The sequence below is a fragment of the Podarcis pityusensis genome (assembly GCF_964106645.2).
Source record: "Podarcis pityusensis genome assembly, chromosome: 8".
NCBI lineage: Eukaryota > Metazoa > Chordata > Lepidosauria > Squamata > Lacertidae > Podarcis > Podarcis pityusensis.
The window spans coordinates 76,773,831-76,793,123 of NC_138033.1; the positions used below are offsets into that span (position 1 = coordinate 76,773,831).

General features: G+C 45.6%; 2 protein-coding genes across 6 annotated transcripts in view; both read right to left on the minus strand.

Moving 5' to 3' along the window:
* The window catches only part of FBXO2 (F-box protein 2), a 31,258-nt gene extending 28,089 nt beyond the window's left edge, over positions 1 to 3,169 (minus strand). Inside the window, exon 1 of one of the 2 annotated variants that reach the window (XM_081018015.1) lies at positions 2,219 to 3,169. The gene's annotated coding sequence lies outside the window, so the exon portion shown is untranslated. Of the gene's footprint in view, positions 1 to 43; positions 479 to 2,218 lie in introns of those variants that run through there. The other variant, XM_081018014.1, reaches the window with a different exon arrangement.
* Positions 3,170 to 6,132: 2,963 nt separating this feature from the next.
* LOC308483789 (F-box only protein 44-like) lies at positions 6,133 to 19,057 on the minus strand. 4 transcript variants are annotated; one of them, XM_081018021.1, is made up of 6 exons: positions 19,012 to 19,057; positions 12,773 to 13,037; positions 10,602 to 10,719; positions 9,181 to 9,276; positions 7,407 to 7,545; positions 6,133 to 6,478 (listed from the first exon to the last, which is right to left on the minus strand). In XM_081018021.1, the coding sequence occupies exons 2-6, from the start codon at positions 13,032 to 13,034 to the stop codon at positions 6,362 to 6,364; spliced, it is 732 nt and encodes a 243-aa protein (XP_080874147.1). In that variant the 5' UTR covers positions 13,035 to 13,037; positions 19,012 to 19,057; the 3' UTR covers positions 6,133 to 6,361. The 4 variants fall into 4 exon arrangements, with proteins under 4 accessions (XP_080874147.1, XP_080874146.1, XP_080874145.1 ...); XM_081018020.1 differs by lacking the exon at positions 19,012 to 19,057 and adding an exon at positions 17,287 to 17,390 and having other exon boundaries at positions 12,773 to 13,034; XM_081018019.1 differs by lacking the exon at positions 19,012 to 19,057 and adding an exon at positions 17,287 to 17,386.
* Between the last annotated feature and the right edge of the window lie 236 nt (positions 19,058 to 19,293).

Consider the following 19,293-nt stretch of genomic DNA (forward strand, 5'->3'; position numbering starts at 1 on the left):
TGAAAGTGATTGATAATGGGGGGTGGGGTTAGCACAGCATTACCTTGGAGGAAGATCCTCCCCTTCTTCCAGGCTGATTTCTGAGATTTTGTGTTCGTTTAAATCAATTCTCCATCCATGAGAATAGAGAGAAAAGAAACAGGAATGTCAGAATGTGAGGAATGGATCAGGCCCCCAGGCAGGGATGTCACATTTTTTAAGCAGATTTCTAAAGATGCTAATATTTACACTGGGAGGGGCGTGGGATAGAGGACCTTTTTGCAAAATGGGGACAAGGAAGCACCTAAAAGCAAATTTCTGTTTGTGTGTTTGTTATGTACTGAGTTGAATAGGATCCAAAATGCAGCAGTCTGATTGGTCCTAGAACAATAGGATTCAGAATGCAGCAGTCTGATTGGTCCTAGAACAATGCAGCAGTATGACTGGTCTGCAGGAGCCACCCAATCCAGCTCCAGATGGAAGTGAATCCACAACCTGATTGGCCTACAGGAGAATTCCGGAATTAGCCAATCACGTGCAGCAATTCATTCCTTCCATTACTTGACCTTCATTTGCTTAGTTCCAGGACCTCCTCACACCTCCCTTTTTTGTATTCCAGTTCAGTTATTTCGTTCAGCAAATCCCTCCCCTCTTTATGTATCCTAATCATTAATCATAAAGTATTATAATTTTAGATTTTTACATATTAAATCATTTTTTCATATTCCTTATAACCTTTCAGCTAAAGTTCACTTAGTTTCTATCCAACATCATTCTAGCATTCCTTAATTTTACAATATTTCTGCAGATAGTCTTTAAACTTTTTCCAATCTTCCTCCATCGACTCTTCTCCCTGGTCTCGGATTCTGCCAGTCATTTCTGCCAATTCCATATAGTCCATCACCTTCATCTGCCATTCGTCCAAGGTGGGTAGATCTTGTGTCTTCCAATACTTTGCTATGAGTATTCTTGCTGCTGTTGTGGCATACATAAAGAAAGTTCTGTCCCTCTTTGGCACCAATTGGCCGACTATGCCCAGGAGAAAGGCCTCTGGTTTCTTCAAGAAGGTATATTTAAATACCTTTTTCAATTCATTATATATCATCTCCCAGAAAGCCTTAACCTTTGGGCACGTCCACCAAAGGTGAAAGAAAGTACCTTCATTTTCTTTACATTTCCAACATTTATTATCGGGCGCATGGTAAATTTTTGCAAGCTTCACTGGTGTCATGTACCACCTGTATATCATTTTCATAATATTCTCTCTTAGGGCATTACATGCCGTAAATTTCATGCCTGTGGTCCACAACTGTTCCCAGTCAGCAAACATAATGTTATATCCTAGATCTTGTGCCCATTTAATCATAGCAGATTTCACGGTTTCATCCTGAGTATTCCATTTCAACAACAAGTTATACATTTTTGACAAAATCTTAGTATTGGATTCTAACAATTCTGTTTCCAATTTTGATTTTTCCACCTGGAAGCCAATTTTCTTGTCCAAATTATATGCCTCCATTATCTGATAATAATGAAGCCAGTCTCGCACTTTATCTTTTAATTTTTCAAAACTCTGCAATTTCAATTTGTCTCACATACATAAATGTTTAGACCACATGTCTGAAACCCCACAGAAAAAGTCCTGAAACCATTTGTCTCTTCCAAATTGACCTCAAATATTTATCTGCAAGGTCGAAGGAAATGAGGAGCCTCCCCATTGTATCTTTGCTCACAAATCCTATCTCAAGGGCGCAGTTAAGGTATGAATAGGGTGAGCCTGTTACCTGGATTCAGGAGTTGAGTAGTTATCATAACAAAAGAGTGGCCAGGATGCCCAGGTAATCCAATCAGGTAACCTGGCAGACAGGATAAAAAAACGCACTCAGATTTCTGTTGTAGTCCGCTCCGGGGGGTGGTCTTGGGCTACCCCCCTTCTGTGATGTATGTATGATGTATTGGGGGGTGGTCTTGGGCTCCAGGGTGGGCAGCTCAAAAGTCTATATAAGGGCTTGCACACCTTTGTCCTGGGTCCTCCTTGTCTCTCCTGCGTGTGGGAGAGCAGCCTGTTGCAACAGCTTTAATAAAGATCAAGATTACTAGCTGCTTTGCTTCTCAATATTCTCTGGTTGGCCTCTGTTATTTTCTCCTACCGATGGAGAACCTACAAAGGACTTTATAAGGGCTCTTGTGTACCCCAGAAGGGAAAGGGAGCAGTTTTTGTTTACAACAATTCACTTACTGCCAGGAGTTTTCCAGATGCCATATTCTATACCGACGAAGCAAGGGTCACTACAGCAAACCTCTGCAAGGTTCTACACACTGAGGATGCCAGAACCTCCGTTCAAATGGCCACACACTTTGTTGCTGGGCAACAGCTCTTGGTGCCCTGGAATGCACGGCCACCGTGTCAGGATTCTAGGAGAGACAGTGTGTCATAGTAGACTTGGACCTGGGAAAGGTGGGTTAAAAGCCCCACTCAGCCAGGAGACTCCCTGGGTGACCTCGGGCTAGTCACTCACTTTCAGCCTAGCTGGCCTCACCAGATTCTTGTGAGGAGAAGACAGGGAGGAGAAATATGGACCTCACCTTGAAAGAAAGGCAGGATATGCATGCCATAAACAGATCCATAAACCACTAGTTGTGAAAAGCTGACCCATACCAGCTACACGGTACTTCTTCCACAGGATTTTGTACTTGATAGTCCCCTATGCTAGACTGAGAGTATCCCTTCTAACTTGCCTGCATTTAGACACAGTTGCAAGATTGAAAGTGAAGTCAATTTGGGTTCAAGCAAGATCCAAGGCTTAATGGCTTTACTGAGGCCTCAGGAACAGACACTGGGGAAACAGGGAAAGGGTCTGATTTATATAAACCTCAGCCGGCCCCTGGCAACATCCACCTAGCGCATGACTGGCTGCATTGTGATGTGGACTCAAACTCAGAGGAGACAGAAAGCACCTGCTGAAGTCCCTGCAGGCAGCATTGGGTACAACCCTGTGTTTTCAGCAGGGGCTGTTAAGTGCTGAAGGGACAACAAGTTGAGCTTTTCTATTGTCCCCATCTCCCACAGGCAAGAAGACCCTTTTCAGTGCTGCTTTCCAGTGTGAACAGGATGGAAAACGTTGGCAAAGACCTCTCTCTTTATTATTTACGTTGGCTAAGCAGTCCCAATAGAGGGACGCGGGTGGCGCTGTGGTCTAAACCAGAGAGCCTAGGACTTGCTGATTAGAAGGTCGGAAGTTTGAATCCCCGCAATGGGGTGAGCTCCCGTTGCTCCTGCCAACCTAGCAGTTCGAAAGCACGTCAAAGTGCAAGTAGATAAATAGGTACCGCTCCGGCAGGAAGGTAAACGGTGTTTCCGTGCGCTGCTCTGGTTCACCAGAAGGAGCTTAGCCATGCTGGCCACATGACCCAGAAGCTGTACGCCAGCTCCCTCAGCCAAAAAAGCGAGGTGAGCGCCGCAACCCCAGAGTCGTCCATGACTGGACCTAATGGTCAGAGGTCCCTTTACCTTTAAGCAGTCCCAATAGTCTGGTTCCTGCAGGTAAGATGCATTTGGAGAGAACTGATGGAGCATCTTCTGTTCTTCACATGGGGAAGTGGTGTGGGATGGTGGAAAAGGGCTGTTGTGAACATCTCTGGGTGGCAGGAGACTCCAGGGGTATCTGTGCTTACCCAGGGTTCCAGTTTCCTTGGAATGAGGACTGTGGTGTCTTTAGGCTATTAGGCTTTGTTTACACATATGTATGAGGATGGAGGGTTTCACAGCATTAACCTCCCATTGATCTTGCTTCCCTATTAGGTTTCCTGGGAGGCCCCAAGCCAAAGCTCTGGCTCCAGCTCAGAGCAAGACAGTCTTCTGTCTATCCAGCTTCCAGCATCCACTAAACTTACCATACACAACACTGCCCCTCCCCCTCACAGCCTATACGTCTCCATCTTAGGTTGATGTGGTATCCATCCAGATAAATGTGTGTAGATTTGCCTTGTTAGTGTTATAAGAATTCTAGGGTCTCAAATATAAATTAGTAAAGGTAAAGGGACCCCTGACTATTAGGTCCAGTCGTGGCCGGCTCTGGGGTTGCGGCGCTCATCTCGCTTTATTGGCCAAGGGAGCTGGTGTACAGCTTCTGGGTCATGTGGCCAGCATGACTAAGCCGCTTCTGGCAAACCAGAGCAGCACACAGAAACTCCATTTACCTTCCCGCTGGAGTGGTACCTATTTATCTACTTGCACTTTGAAGTGCTTTCGAACTGCTAGGTTGGCAGGAGCAACGGGAGCTCACCCCATCACGGGGATTCGAACTGCCGACCTTCTAATCAGCAAGACCTAGGCTCTGTGGTTTAACCCACAGCACCACCCGCATCCCTCAAATATAAATTAAATGTTCATAAATGTACAAGACAAACCAATACATAAGTATATAAACCACGTGTCTGAAATAGTACAGGAGAGCAATCCTGAAGCCATTTTGACTCTCCCATATTGACCTCAAATATTTCTCTGCAAGGAGGAAGGGAATGGGAAAGCCTCTCCATTGTCTATTGCTTACAAATCCTGTCTTAAGGCCATATTTGTGTAATACTAGGGTGAGCCTGTGACCTGGATTCAGGAACTAAAGTATTAACCATCACAAAAGAATGGCCAGGCTGCCCAGGTAATGCAATCAGTGACCATTATCTGGTATCCCGGCAGGTAGGATTTCTGTTGTAGACCGCCTCCTTCTGTGGTGTATGTATGATGTTTTAGGGGGTGGTCTTAGCCTACAGGGTGGGCAAATTCAAAAGTTTACATAAGGGCTTACACATCATTGTTCAGTATTCTCTCCTCCCTCCTGCGTGTGGTGAGTGAGGACTCTGTTGCAACAGTTGAATAAAAATCAGGCTTACTAGCCGCTTTTCTTCTCAATATTCTCTGGTTGGCCTCTGTTATTTTCTCCTACCAATAGGGAACCCACGTAAGGACTCTGTACAGACTCAGGAATACCCCATAAGAGAAAGGGATTATTCCTGTTCTAGCCCTTGTAATTCATTTCATTTCTGTTTTATTTATTGTTATACTGTATTTGTATCCCCTCTTTCCTCCAACGTGGGCATATATGAGTCTCCCCACCCTGTGTGCTCTTTATCCTCACAAAAACCCTGCGAGGTGTGTTGGGCGGAGAGACAGTGACTGGCTCGATGGTCAATCAAGGGCACTTCAAGCCCACTGCTGTATTAACAGCATTGAAATGATCTTTCTGGAGTAGAATGGGTTATTTGTGGGGCCTGCCTGGTGTTTTTTCATGAGTAGAATGTGCACTTTTATTTAGAATGCATCTCTGGGTTATTTGTGGGGCATAGAAATTCATTCATTCCCCCACAAAAAATATAGTCCGCCCCCCCACAAGGTCTGAGGGACAGTGGACTGGCCTCCTGCTGAAAAAGTTTGCTGACCCCTGTAAACAATGCTGAGCTCTGCTTTCCTTTGGACCACATCAGAGAGGCTGGGGAGGGGGGAGGTCTTGTCAACTGGGCAGCCCAGGATCTCCAGACACACTGCCCTGGCTTGCAGCCCATGTACCTTTACATATAAAGTAAAGGTAAAGGGACCCCTGACCATTAGGTCCAGTTGTGACTGACTCTGGGGTTGTGGCGCTCATCTCTCTTATTGGCCGAGGGAGCCAGCGTCCAGCTTCAGGGTCATGTGGCCAGCATGACTTAAGCCACTTCTGGTGAACCAGAGCAGCACACGGAAACGCCGTTTACCTTCCCGCTGGAGCGGTACCTATTTATCTACTTGCACTTCAACGTGTTTTCAAACTGCTAGGTTGGCAGGAGCAGGGACCGAACAATGGCAGCTCACCCCGTCGCGGGGATTTGAACAGCCGACCTTAGCAAGCCCTAAGCTCTCTGGTTTAACCCTCAGCGCCACCCGTGTCCCTCTACTCATGTAAAAACACGCTAATTTCCAGACCATCCGTTGGCCAGATTTAGAAGGCGATTGGGCCGGATCCAGCCCCCGGGCCTTAGTTTGCCTACCCATGGTTTACACTGGCCGGCAGCAGCTCTCCCACCTGAAGATGTGAGGATCAAACCCACGACCTTTCTGCATACGAGGCAGACATTTACCACTGAGCCACAGCTCTCCCATCCTGTTTCATACCCAGGACATACATGCGAGTCGAGTACTTTATTGATATTCTTTAAAACTTCCCCTTAAAAAATAAAAATCCAATGCTAACTTTTAAAATGCAGACATACAGCTTCAGATGTAAAGTTTCTTAAGCAGGGACCACAACCGGCATCCAAGATCCATAGGGACACCGAGAGAACCCCAGGTGAGGTGGGTTCAAGCAGCTCAGCAACCTTTTCCTTCTCTTCGGGGTGTTTTCCTCTTCTTCTACGGGAAGTTCGGGCCCACGATGACGCTGCTGTTGGCAAGCTTTCCATAGTCCACGCCGTGCTCAAAATGGATGTGGCGGACTCCGCTGGGGTAGTTGCGGAAGATGTACACAGTCTGGAAATTTGGGATGGGGAGGGAGAAGGAGTTTTCACCAGAGCACAGCAACAGGCGGGTGCAGCTGTATTGAAGTAGCACTGGGTTTCAGACTTTTTGTGCCTCCTTCACAACTTTGCACCCGGGACAACTACCCCTATTGCCCCCACCCCACCCTCAAGCTAGGCCACTGCTGAGCACAGAGTGCCGGATTTACAGATAAGCTATAGCTTAGGGCCCCACTCTCTTGGGTTCCCACCCAAAAAATTAAAGGAAAAACAACAACTGGAGGTACATTTCCAAAATATAAGATAAAAAACAAATAAAACCTACATACAGCAACAGTGTTTTGTGTTGTGTGGGCTCCTATGATGTAAGTAATGGGCCTCGCCTACTAGCCTGCTCCCTAAAATATCACTGGTTTGCTCATTTCTATATACAGTGGACGCTTGGGTTGCGAACGTGATCCGTGCAGGATGCATGTTTGCAACCCGCATCTGCACACGGGCGGGTTGCGATTCGGCACTTCTGCACATGTGCAAAGTGCGATTTAGTGCTTCTATGCATGCGTGACTGCCAAAACCCAGAAGTAACCCGTTCTGGTACTTCCGGGTTTCGGCGGTCTGTAACCCAAAAAAAGGAACCTGAAGTGGCTGTAACCCGAGTCATGACTGTACAGGGTGCCTACATTCTGCATGGACTGGTTGCATGGCAACATGCAGCACGCAGCTGCAGACTGCAGTGCAGCACAGTTGAATGTAGGTCAAGCTGTTGTACCTGTTATCTAGCGTTATAGCAAATATTCAACACAAAAAACAGCGACAATTTGTTGTTGACAAAGGACAGCTGGGCATGTAAAGGGCCCCATTACCTTCAGTAGCTTAGGGCCTTATCAAACCCAAATCCTGCCCTGGCTGAGTACTTCCCCTGCCTTAAATCCTGGGTTTACCTTTTTCCAGTTCCTTGTGCCGTCCTTGATTACCTCCCCATTCGAGATGTAGCAGGTATAGAGGGCTTTAAAATCTTCAGCCAGCAGCTTCACGGTCAGTCTGTAATTGTAACGTGGATTTGGGTAGAGGACATCAGACCTGTTGGGGAGAAGGTCACAAGGCAAAATCAAGCCAAGTGTAAAAAGTATCACGGCTGCGCAGTCACTGGCAGAGTAAAGACAATATCGTAATTGCTGCTTTATAGTGTGCAGATGACAGACCTAGACAGCATCTTAAAAAGCAGAGACATCACCTTGCCAACAAAGGTCCGTATAGTTAAAGCTATGGTTTTCCCAGTAGTATGTATGGAAGTGAGAGCTGGACCATAAAAAAGGCTGATCGCCGAAGAATTGATGCTTTTGAATTATGCTGCTGGAGGAGACTCTTGAGAGTCCCGTGGACTGCAAACCTATCCATTCTGAAGGAAATCAGCCCTGAGTGCTCACTGGAAGGACAGATCCTGAAGCTGAGGCTCCAATACTTTAGCCACCTCATGAGAAGAGAAGACTCCCTGGAAAAGACCCTGATGTTGGGAAAGATGGAGGGCACAAGGAGAAGGGGACGACAGAGGACGAGATGGTTGGACAGTGTTCTCGAAGCTACAAATGTGAGTTTGACCAAACTGCGGGAGGCAGTGGAAGACAGGAGTGCCTGGCGTGCTCTGGTCTATGGCGTCATGAAGAGTTGGACACGACTAAACAACAGCAAGTGTGCAGATGAAGCCCAAAGGCTGAAGCAAAACCAGCTGCTTTGGAGGCACTTGCGGCACCTTCGAAACAAAAGTGGGGCATCTCCAAAGCAGGCAGCTCATCACACATTGCACTGCGAGGGTGGGGTTAGACTAGATGACCCTTGGGGTCCCAAATCTACAATTCTATTATATTTCAGGCCTGCTACAGGAGGGCAGTTGTTTTCTTTCTGGCCACGTAAAACCAGTCATTTAAAAACACTTGGATTTATATCTTGATTTTAAAAACCACATCAATTTGTTTCTGATGTTTGGTTTGAAATCGGTATTTGCTAATGAATATGTTAGATTGTTCTTTTGCAAACCACCCACACTTTCTCCCAACCCATATTTTGAACGTTTTGTGTTTCGGTTAATTCCCACCCACCCCGGGTCAGAGAGCTTTTCTCACTTTTCCAGCCTTGCCAAAAATCTAGCCTTACTCACGGAACTGAACTGAGCAAGATAAGCAAAGCAAAATCTCTCTCTGGATTTTCCATGCACCTGATAAGAGAGTAAGATCCAGTTTTCCACAAGGAACAATGGGAAAAGCTCTCAGACCCGGGGAGAAATTAACCTGTATGCCAGTGTTTTCCAAACTTGGGTCTCCAGCTGTTTTGGGACTACAACTCCCATCATCCCTAGCTAGCAGGATCAGTGGTCAGGGAAGATGGGAACTGTAGTCCCAAAACAGCTAGAGACTTAAGTTTGAGAAACACTGTAGTGCACAAAATGATTAAAATGCAAAAGCGTGAATGAACTCATAGGGGTTTCCTGATGACCTAACGGTCAGGGGTACCTTTACCTTTAAGCGGGCTGTAAATTTTGCTAAATAACCCTTGGAAGTTCAGGATAAATCCTCGAACACGCCTAAACAACCCTGGTAGGGTTTTTTCCCCTGCTACTCAAGACCTACCAAACCCACCCATCTGGCTGGGAACTGTAATAACAGGACTAGATGGGGGTTTGATCCTCCAAGCTTTTCTGAGGCCAGTTCCAGCACTCACCAATCCTGCACCACGATATGGGGTGTCACGTAGTCCATCAACTCATCCGTGTAGCCGTGGTCCTTCAAGGTGATGCGTTGAATTTTTGTGTCGGGCCTGAGATGTGAGGAAGGAAATCAAAGCCATTTCAAGGACAGTGGTACCTTGGTTCTCAAACGCCGAAAACTCAGAAGTAATTGTTCTGGTTTTTGAACGTTTTTCAGAAGCTGAATGTCTGATGCGGCTGTCGGCTATTGCTTCCCGAACACCTGCACCTATCAGAAGCTGCACCTTGGTTTTCAAACATTTCAGAAGTCAAATGGACTTCTGGAAAAGATTAAGTTTGGTGCTTTTGTTTTTGCTATTTATTTTGGGGGGGGGGGTTAAGGCCTTTTTGGTTAATTTGTTTTTGTGCCTGTGTGCAACCCGGTTCAGCTGCTGATTGATTGATTGATTGACTGATTGATTGATTGTGTGACTGCGGAAATGGATAAAATCCCCCCATCCAAACAATGACTATCATCAATGCAGGTAAGAAAAAATAATAATTTTAATTTGTGTCATCTACAATACTGTTTTCCTTATTTTATAGAACAGTACATTGATTATTGCTTTCATTTTATGGATCAATGGTCTCGTTACATAGTAAAATTCATGTTAAATTGCTGTTTTAGGGGTTGTTTTTAAAAGTCTGTTTTGCATTACTTTCTATGGGAAAGTGTGCCTTGGTTTTGGAATGCTTTGGTTTTGGAACGGACTTATGGAACAGATTAAGTTTGAAAATCAAGGTACCACCATCACCAGCCCAGCTTGTTAACCTTTTGTGCCCTTGGAGACTGGCAACTGGCAGCCAATGAGTCCAATCCAGCCCTCAGAAGGCAGCCTGCACTGCAGGAGAGGAGGGCAGCGGGAAAACCAGATACGGTACCTTAAGCCTTCCTCTGGTCCTTCTTCTGCCACCTATGGACATCTTTAATTTTACTCTCTGCTTCTACTGAAATAGCCCTTGAGGGGAGAAAAGGAAACTGGATCTTCTTGCCTTACACTGAGTCAGACCACTGAATGGCAGCATCTATCTATCCTATCACAAGAAGAGTCTCTTCTAGAGCTACCTGGAGATGCTGGGAATCAAATTCAGGACTTTCTGCATGCAAAGCAGGTGTTCTCCATCTAACCTACGTTCTTTTCTCTAAGGTTCCAATCCTCATGAAAGAAGGGCTGCCTGCTGAGTCAGACTATTGGTCCATCTAGTTTTATATTGTCCGCTCTCTGACTCTGGCTGCAGCTCTCAAGGGATTCCTAGAAGAGTCTTTTCCCTGCCCTACCTAGAGATGCCATGGATGGAGGTTGACCTTCTGCATTCAATGCAGGTCCTCCACTACCATGTGACCGATCTTCTAAATCCATTTGAGGATTTACTGAACCTCTAACATGGTCCTCACCCATTGAAGGCAAAGAAACATTTTGTGATGTTGTCATGGGGGTATTCGTCTGCTAACAGCTCCTCCACACCCCAGCAGTGCTCCTGATGCTTGTCGATTTCCCAGTAGAGAAATTCCTCTGCGGGAGAAGGAAGAAAGGAGGGCGTAAGAACTTTAAGAGAGACTTGCTAGGTCAGGACAATGGCCCATCAAGTCCAGTATCCTGTTGCGTGCCAAGGCACCTGAGCCACAAAGTTCCCAGGAGAACAATAAAACACACTGACTGAAATATACTCAAAGTCGAGAGTGGATTTCATGCTCTTTATTCAGCTCATAGTGGTGAGGAGGAATGAATGTTTCCCCAAAGTATCTGCTTTATATACATTATTTACACAATGGGCTGCACGTGATTGGCTAATTCCGGAATTCTCCTGTAGGCCAATCAGGTTGTGGATTCACTTCCATCTGGAGCTGGATTGGGTGGCTCCTGCAGACCAATCATACTGCTGCATTGTTCTAGGACCAATCAGACTGCTGTATTCTGAATCCTATTGTTCTAGGACCAATCAGACTGCTGCATTTTGGATCCTATTGTTCTAGGACCAATCAGACTGCTGCATTTTGGATCCTATTGTTCTAGGACCAATCAGACTGCTGCATTTTGGATCCTATTCAACTCAGTGCATAACACTGACGCAGAGTATTTTGGTTTATGGGTTCAAAATAGGCCACAACTTTATTGGTTACCAACGTGAGCTGTCTGGCATAGGCACTGGGGTGAAGCCAGACTATATCTTGACTCCTGCCCATCTGCAGGGAGTCCACAGAAGGGTAAACCACCAATATGGGGTGCCCTATAACTTACATTGGCGGGGACGTGGGTAGCGCTGTGGGTTAAACCACAGAGCCTAGGACTTGCCGATCAGAGGGTCGGCGATTCGAATCCCCGCGACGGGGTGAGCTCCCTGCTCCTGCCAACCTAGCAGTTCAAAAGCACGTCAAAGTGCAAGTAGATAAATATGTACCGCTCTGGCGGGAAGGTAAACGGCATTTCCGTGCGCTGCTCTGGTTCGCCAGAAGCGGCTTAGTCATGCTGGCCACATGACCCGGTAGCTGTACACCGGCTCCCTCGGCCAATAGAGCAAGATGAGCGCTGCAACCCCAGAGTCGGCCACGACTGGACCTAATGGTCAGGGGTCCCTTTACCTTTATAACTTACGTCAGATAGCGGCACCACTCTGAGGGGTCCCCACAGGGGCTGTGACATGGCCCAAGCCCACGCCCAGGCTTTGGACAGTATTCACGAATCCCTTTACCAGGATACCCTTACTGAGGAGGGGCAGGCGAAGGCAACAACATCCCCTGCAACCAAACGGAGGCCTAACCTCACAAAAGTTGCAACAATTGCTACGAGACAGGCGAAAACCAAATGGCCGGTACAAATTTGCCAAGTGGAAAAAATTCCGGCCCGGCCCCAACAACATGGCGACCGACGATTGCTATAGCAAGGTCATATCAGAGCAAAGCATGAAAACGGGGTGGATGGGTACAGTGGTGTAGAATGGTCAGGTGGTACTTGGGGCGGAACTTGTTTTTTGTCACCACCTCACATTGAAATTCCCTCCCCATCAAAGAAAACTGCGCAGGCAGCAATCCATTGTAGCTCCCGCCTTCCTCCTTTGTTTTGACAGATCGGGGGAGGCTCGGGTGGGTGGGCGTTGCCCAGTTTTTTTAAAAAAAAAACACCTGCACATTTATGTTTCACAGGGTGCGAAAGAAGGGCTTTGCACCTTTATACAATACAGTGGTACCTCGGGTTAAGTACTTAATTCGTTCCAGAGGTCCTGAAACTGTTCTTAACCTGAAGCACCAGTTTAACTAATGGGGCCTCCTGCTGCCGCCACACCGCCAGAGCACGATTTCTGTTCTTATCCTGAAGCAAAGTTCTTAACTTGAGGTAATATTTCTGGGTTAGCGGAGTCTAACCCAGAAATGAAGCATATGTAACCCAAGGTACTACTGTATGCATGTGTGCTTGGGCCCAGGGTCTTTTGCCTCACCATCCCCACTACTGACTTCCTGTTGCTGCTCAGCTTCAAAAAAAAAAAGTGTCCCTGGATTCATTGAAAAAAAATCTGGTAACCATAGGCTAGCAGCCAGAGGTAGCCCTCTGCCACCGAACAGAGACCCACCTTTGCCGAAAGGATTCCGGACGATGTTCTTCTGCAGCTTGCAGAGAAGGTAGAAGACCTTCCAGTCTGGGAAAGGACTGGTCAGCATCTCAATGGGGTAGCCGGCCCGTCTGCACTTGTCTTTCCACTGAGCGTTCAAGGAGTCCACCAGGTCTCTCCACCAGCAGCACACCCAACGGAAGCAGCGGAGCAGGTGCCACGAGGGGAAGAAGTCAAACACATCCAGCAGGATCTCCAGTGGCAGGTCATTGATGGACACCATCTTCTGTAAGAGAAGTATTGGCTGAGAGAGGTTTTAGAGATGCAAAATAAATGCAAAGACAGGAGTCCCGGGCTACTCAGACCCACTCTCCCTAGGAATCAAAAGGGCTCGCTCCTTCAGAGCGACCTGAAGTTTACAGCATGTTATTCCCTGAAGGAGAGCTACTTGAATATGATTTATAGATGGTATTTAACTCCAAGTAGACGCGGGTGGCGCTGTGGGTTAAACCACAGAGCCTAGGACTTGCTGATCAGTAGGTCGGCGGTTCGAATCCCCGCGATGGGGTGAGCTCCCGTTGCTCGGTCCCTGCTCCTGCCAACCTAGCAGTTCGAAAGCACGTCAAAGTGCAAGTAGATAAATAGGTACCACTCCGGCAGGAAGGTAAACGGTGTTTCTGTGCGCTGCTCTGGTTGGCCACATGACCCCAAAGCTGTACGCCGGCTCCCTCGGCCAATAAAGCAAGATGAGCACCGCAACCCCAGAGTCGGTCACGACTAGACCTAAAGGTCAGGGGTCCCTTTACCTTTAGACTGGCTAAGATGTGTAAGACTGAATCAGATCAGTGCTGGAGATGCAATGAGGTTGAGGGTACTTTCTTTCATATGTGGACTTGAAAAAGGGTAAAAGGGTATTGGGAAATAAGCCATAATGAATTGAAAGAAAATATGTTTAAAAGCACCTTTCCAAAAAAAAAACCCCTTTTTGTAGGGGATGATTCAGATGGAAATTCCCAGGTGTCAAAAAAGGTTATTTATGTACACCACTACAGCAGCCCATGGTTTGTTAGCCACAAAATGGAAAACGAGCGAATGGCAACTTAAACTGATGGAATATGCACAGCTTACGGATCTAACTTACAGAATAAGAGAACAAGAAGAACATTCGTTTGGAGAAGATTGGAAAATGTTTATTGAATATATGGGGGAAATTGTGTACACTTGAAAACGTGGTCAGCATTAAGATAAATTCAACAGTGTGTATAAGTTTTAAGGGAAGTAATAATGGAATACTGATTGTTTAGTTTATATAAAATATACAGGGATTTATGCTATGCAAAATGAACCATGGAAAGAGAAGAAGGGAAGTCATGGATATTTTAAGGTTGTTTAAATGAATATTCTAAATTGCAAAACAGAAAATTTAATAACAAAATTTACACACACACACACACACACGAGTGCTTTTTTCTTTAAAAAAAATGTTTAGGGGTACTCTCATTTTCCTACTCATATTGAAATAAAGGTAAAGGACCCCGACAGTTAAGTCCAGTCATAAACGACTCTGGGGTTGCAAGCTCATCTCGCTTTACAGGCCAAGGGAGCCGACGTTTGTCCGCAGACAGTTTTTCCGGGTCATGTGGCCAGCATGACTAAGCTGCTTCTGGCAAAACCAGAGCAGCGCACGGAAACGCTGTTTACCTTCCTGCCGGAGCGGTACCTATTTATCTACTTGCACTTTGATGTGCTTTCAAACTGCTAGGTTGGCAGGAGCAGGGACTGAGAAACGGGAGCTCACCCCGTCACGGGGATTTGAACCGCCAACCTTCTGATCAGCAAGCCAAGGCTCTGAGGTTTAGACCACAGCGCCACCCACACCCTGTATTGAAATACTACCCCTCAATGAGGCCAAACTTAGATTCACAAAATGTTTAGGGGTATGTATACCGCTGCGTACCCCCCGAAAAAAGCACTGTGTGGGGGTGGGCATGGGGGGGGGTTAGGAAACTTGCAGTGGTGGTAGGAAAATTACAACACTGTTGTGGGTTTCTGGGGTTAATCTGGATCAGTGGCACACTACATTTTGGGGTCCTAGAAGCTTTCACTGTCATGAAGCCCTCTTCGCAACCAGCAATGACGTCTGGGTAACTTAAGTTACCGTATTTTTCGCTCTATAAGACGCACCAGACCACAAGACGCACAAAGTTTTTGGAGGAGGAAAACAAGAAAAAAAATATTCTGAATCTCAGAAGCCAGAACAGCAAGAGGGATCGCTGCACAGTGAAAGCAGCAATCCCTCTTGCTGTTCTGGCTTCTGGGATAGCTGTGCAGCCTGCATTCACTCCATAAGACGCACACACATTTCCCCTTACTTTTTAGGAGGGAAAAAGTGAGTCTTATAGAGCAAAAAATACGGTAATCTTCTTCAGTGGGGTTGTTCCACAACAAATCACCACAGTAAATAAATAATAATCATAATCATAATCATAATCATAATCATAATCATAATCATAATCATAATAATAACAACTACCATATCTCAAGTTTTGATTAAAATTGCTGTACTGGATTACCTCCTGTTACACGAAGCACATTTTACAAAATATTCTCTTTTCTGGTTTTTCTAGCAACTTATTCACATACAGTTTCATCCTATGAGAGCTTCCCTGCAATGTCGTTTTTCTGGAGATGATATGCACAACTTACTGTGAGACTGTCACAACCTCTGGGCTACTGACTCTCAAACCTTTGGGATTGTTAAAATATAGGTAAAGGTAAAGGGACCCCTGACCATTAGGTCCTGTCGTGGCAAGAACAAAAAACCAATCCATTTGAGTCCCTTCCAGTTCTTGGAATCTTGTGCCCAGTGAAGGTTAGGTAAAGGTAAAGGGACCCCTAACTGTTAGGTCCTATCACGGACGACTCTGGGGTTGCGGCGCTCATTTCGCTTTACTGGCCAAGGAAGCCGGTGTACAGATTCCGGGTCATGTGGCCAGCATGACTAAGCCTCTTCTGACGAACCAGAGCAGCACACGGAAATGCCGTTTACCTTCCCGCCGGAGCGGTACCTATTTATCTACTTGCACTTTGACGTGCTTTCAAACTGCTAGGTTGGCAGGAGCAGGGACCGAGCTCACCCCGTCGCGGGGATTCGAACCGCCGACCTTCTGATCGGCAAATCCTAGGCTCTGTGTTTTAACCCACAGCGCCACCCACCCGCGTCCCTCCAGTGAAGGTTAGAATCTTATAAATAGAGAATTCTATCATTGAGCAAGTCAGGGGGGGAAATCCCATAAAACAATAATGTTAGTTGGCCTCTTAAATCAGCATCTCAAATGAATAAATTAGGGTGCAAGAGGCTAGGCTCACATTCTAAACTCACTTAGCCTGATACAAGGACAAACTAGATGCAGGAATTTTTTTTTGTTTTAAGTGCAAAGCAGGAGCCCCAGCTGGGGATCACCTGATTAATTAGGATCCCAGCAAGGTGGAGCTGAGTTTTAACCCTTCCTTCTCCAGCTTTGGTGCTAACAAAAACAGCCCTCAAGCTGCTGCTTGGTTTCAGACTCAGATTGGTATTATCAGACCTGGTCAAACATTATAATTAATACGGCTACAGGACAGGAAGCCAGCAAAACCTCTTTTTCAGATCTTTGTCAAAAAAGCAGCAACTTTGACTCCTCCTCTAATTGAAATCTTTCCACCCCAGCTGGTCATAACAAGGATCCTGGTAAGGGCCCAAGTTTGCTTTTTTCCTCCTCCCTCCCAACCTTGTTTCCTTTTGTGCTGTGTGTATTTTTATTTTTTAGTCTTGTTAAGCATGAGGACCGTGCCTTCACATTTGTGAGCTACATTCACAAGCCCCTCCCCTTTTTTTCTGGTGAGCAGGGTAAAAATGGTTCAGATAAACAAACACACACAAAGGGAATATTAACGGTATGAAAACAAGCTTCTCTGTACAGGATCAAATTAATGACCGTTCATGCAGGGACTATTGCAGCTGTTTTAAAGTTTGGAGTTTACTCATTTGGTGCTCTGGAGGGAAATAGGAACTAAAAACACATACTCCTTTAAATATATTCCACTACAGCTTAGACTCCCCAACCTGTTTTTCACACTCAACCTTCATTTTATTGCTAGAGGGAACAAAAGTTTTAATGCAAAAGTCTTTTGCTAACAATGCCTTGCATCTAATATTAGTCCTACCCAGAGTGGAACTAATGAAGTTAATGAGCATGCAAGCCAGCATGTGGCTGAAAAGGTGGAATATCAATGCGGTAAATAAAATAAGCCCTAAAAATTCATCCATGCTGATGGCAAATACAGAATACAGAAGCCTAGGCTCCAAGAGGTTGCCCTAAATGCCACCAGCTATTTTGCCTTGCCTGGAGATAGGTAAGAATTGGCTTTATCAAGCGAAGGAGGGAGTGAAGAGGCACTCTTTCCATGCTCAGAGACCCTATCACCAAAGTGTTGCTGCCTTGAGGTTCAACCTCGCAGCTAGTGTAAGCCCTGAGGACACCTCCCAGCCTTACCTCGGTTAAGAAAAGGAATGGCAGTGTCCCAAGCTCTCTGGAAAGACAAAACGAAGGAAGTTTCCGTCTCCGCCCCGCTCAGCATGCAGGAGCCGAAGGCGGGCAAGATAACCCAGGGAGGCGTCAGCGGCCAGGCGCTGCCTCCTTCCTAGGCAGGGCGGAGAAGGGGAACCCCAGCTCATTTGCATTCAGTGACGCGTCTGCAACGTCACGCCCCTTCCAAAAGAACGTTTCCAATGCCAGTGGCAAATCAATGATAGAGAGTTCAATCGCGTCTCCCACCAAGGTGACGTGAGAGGCATTTTCCATATGTTGGATTTTCTTTTTCCTTTTTCAGTTTTTTAAATTTTATGTATACTTTTCAAGTTTATACATTTCACTAATTTTACATTTTTAAAAAACATTTCAGAACTTGACCTCCTTCCGCCTCTTTCTGCGGTTCATTAAATTTATTTTGAATATCCCCTGCATATCCAAATTAACTTAATTTGCTCATTTATTCATCTACTTCAAATATATACTCTTATAAAACTGCAGGTTATTGCTATAATCCTGCCAATGATCTTATCTGTTTACAATTTATCTGTAAATATTCCATAAAACATTTCCATTCTTTTATAAAAAAAAGTTTGTTATCTTGAATTCATATTCTTCCGGTAAGTTTCGCCATTTCTGCATATTCCATAAGTTTTTTTATCTATTCTTCCTTTGCTGGGACTTCTGTTTCTTTCCATTTTGGGAGCAAGTAACAATCTAGCCACTGTGGTCGCATACATGGATTTGATTTTCTGTGCACTTTACCCTGAGTTTTTAATGACGTTTCTTTTATTTAACAAAATGTGCATATCACTTGATTGTAAGAAAGCCTAGCAGTTTACAAGAAATGTGACCAGTTTTGGTTTTTTTAATCAGTTAAAAACATGCAAAATCAACAGCAAAAGTGATGTCAACATCTGTTTATCTGGATAGGCTTGTGTGAACAAAAAGGTGTTTAAGCCTTAAAGGTAAAGGACCATTTGGTCCAGTCACGGACGACTCCGGAGTTGTGGCTTTACTGGCCAAGGGAGCCAGCAGCTTCCGGGTATGTGGCCGGCATGACTAAGCCGCTTCTGGTTAACCAGAGCAGCGCATGGAAACACTGTTTACCTTCCCGCTGGAGTGGTACCTATTTATCTACTTGCACTGGCGTGCTTTCGAACTGCTAGGCTGGCAGGAGCAGGGACCGAACAACGGGAGCTCTCCCCGTCGCGGGGATTCAAACCACCAATCTTCTGATCGGCAAGCCCTAGGCTCTGTGGTTTAGACCACACTGGCACCCGCATCGTTTAAGCCTTAAGAGTATATATTTAAATAAGATGAATAAATGAGCAAATTGTTAATTTGGATATGCAGAAGATATTAAAAACAAATTTAAGGAACTGCTGAAAGAGGGGGAAGTCAAATTTTGAAATGTCAAAAAATATTGTAAAATTAGTGAAATGTATAAATATGAAAAGTATAAATAAATAAATTTGTGCATTGCCACCCCAAAAGGTGTTTAAGCCACACACACCCGCAAAAAAGTACAGAGAAGGCGACTGGTTGATGTCAACAGGCAGGGAGTTCCAAAGTGTTACCGCACCATCTATTTCTCACAACTAATTTTTTTTTTTAGTACATTGCTGTTAGACAATTATGTTAAGAGGAGTTAGCAATGGTTATAATTCTTGTAGGGATTTGCCGTACTTAGTTGCTGCGTGGCAGGCAGATGTTCAACCAGGTAAGCTTCCCCTGTCACGGTGTCTTCACTGTGGCATTGTGGTTAGGCTGCTGAACGTGGACCTAGGAGCCCAGGGTTCAAATCCCCATTCCGGTACAAAGGTCAACCTTGGGCCAGTCACCACCTCTCAGCCAAACCTACCTCACAGGGTCATTGTGAGGATAATACAAAGGGACAGTTGTGAGCACCACCATTCAGCTCCTTCCAGGGAAGTTGTTGTTGTTTAGTCGTGTCCGACTCTTCGTGAC

Excerpts from the sequence above, each read along its gene's own strand:
- LOC308483789 (XM_081018021.1), bottom strand. The coding sequence starts at position 13,034 with ATGGTGTCCATCAATGACCTGCCACTGGAGATCCTGCTGGATGTGTTT. Across the intron at positions 10,720-12,772 it reads CCGGAATCCTTTCGGCAAAG|AGGAATTTCTCTACTGGGAA; the intron begins GTGGGTCTCTGT and ends CTTCTCCCGCAG. Across the intron at positions 6,479-7,406 it reads GCACAAGGAACTGGAAAAAG|ACTGTGTACATCTTCCGCAA; the intron begins GTAAACCCAGGA and ends CCAAATTTCCAG.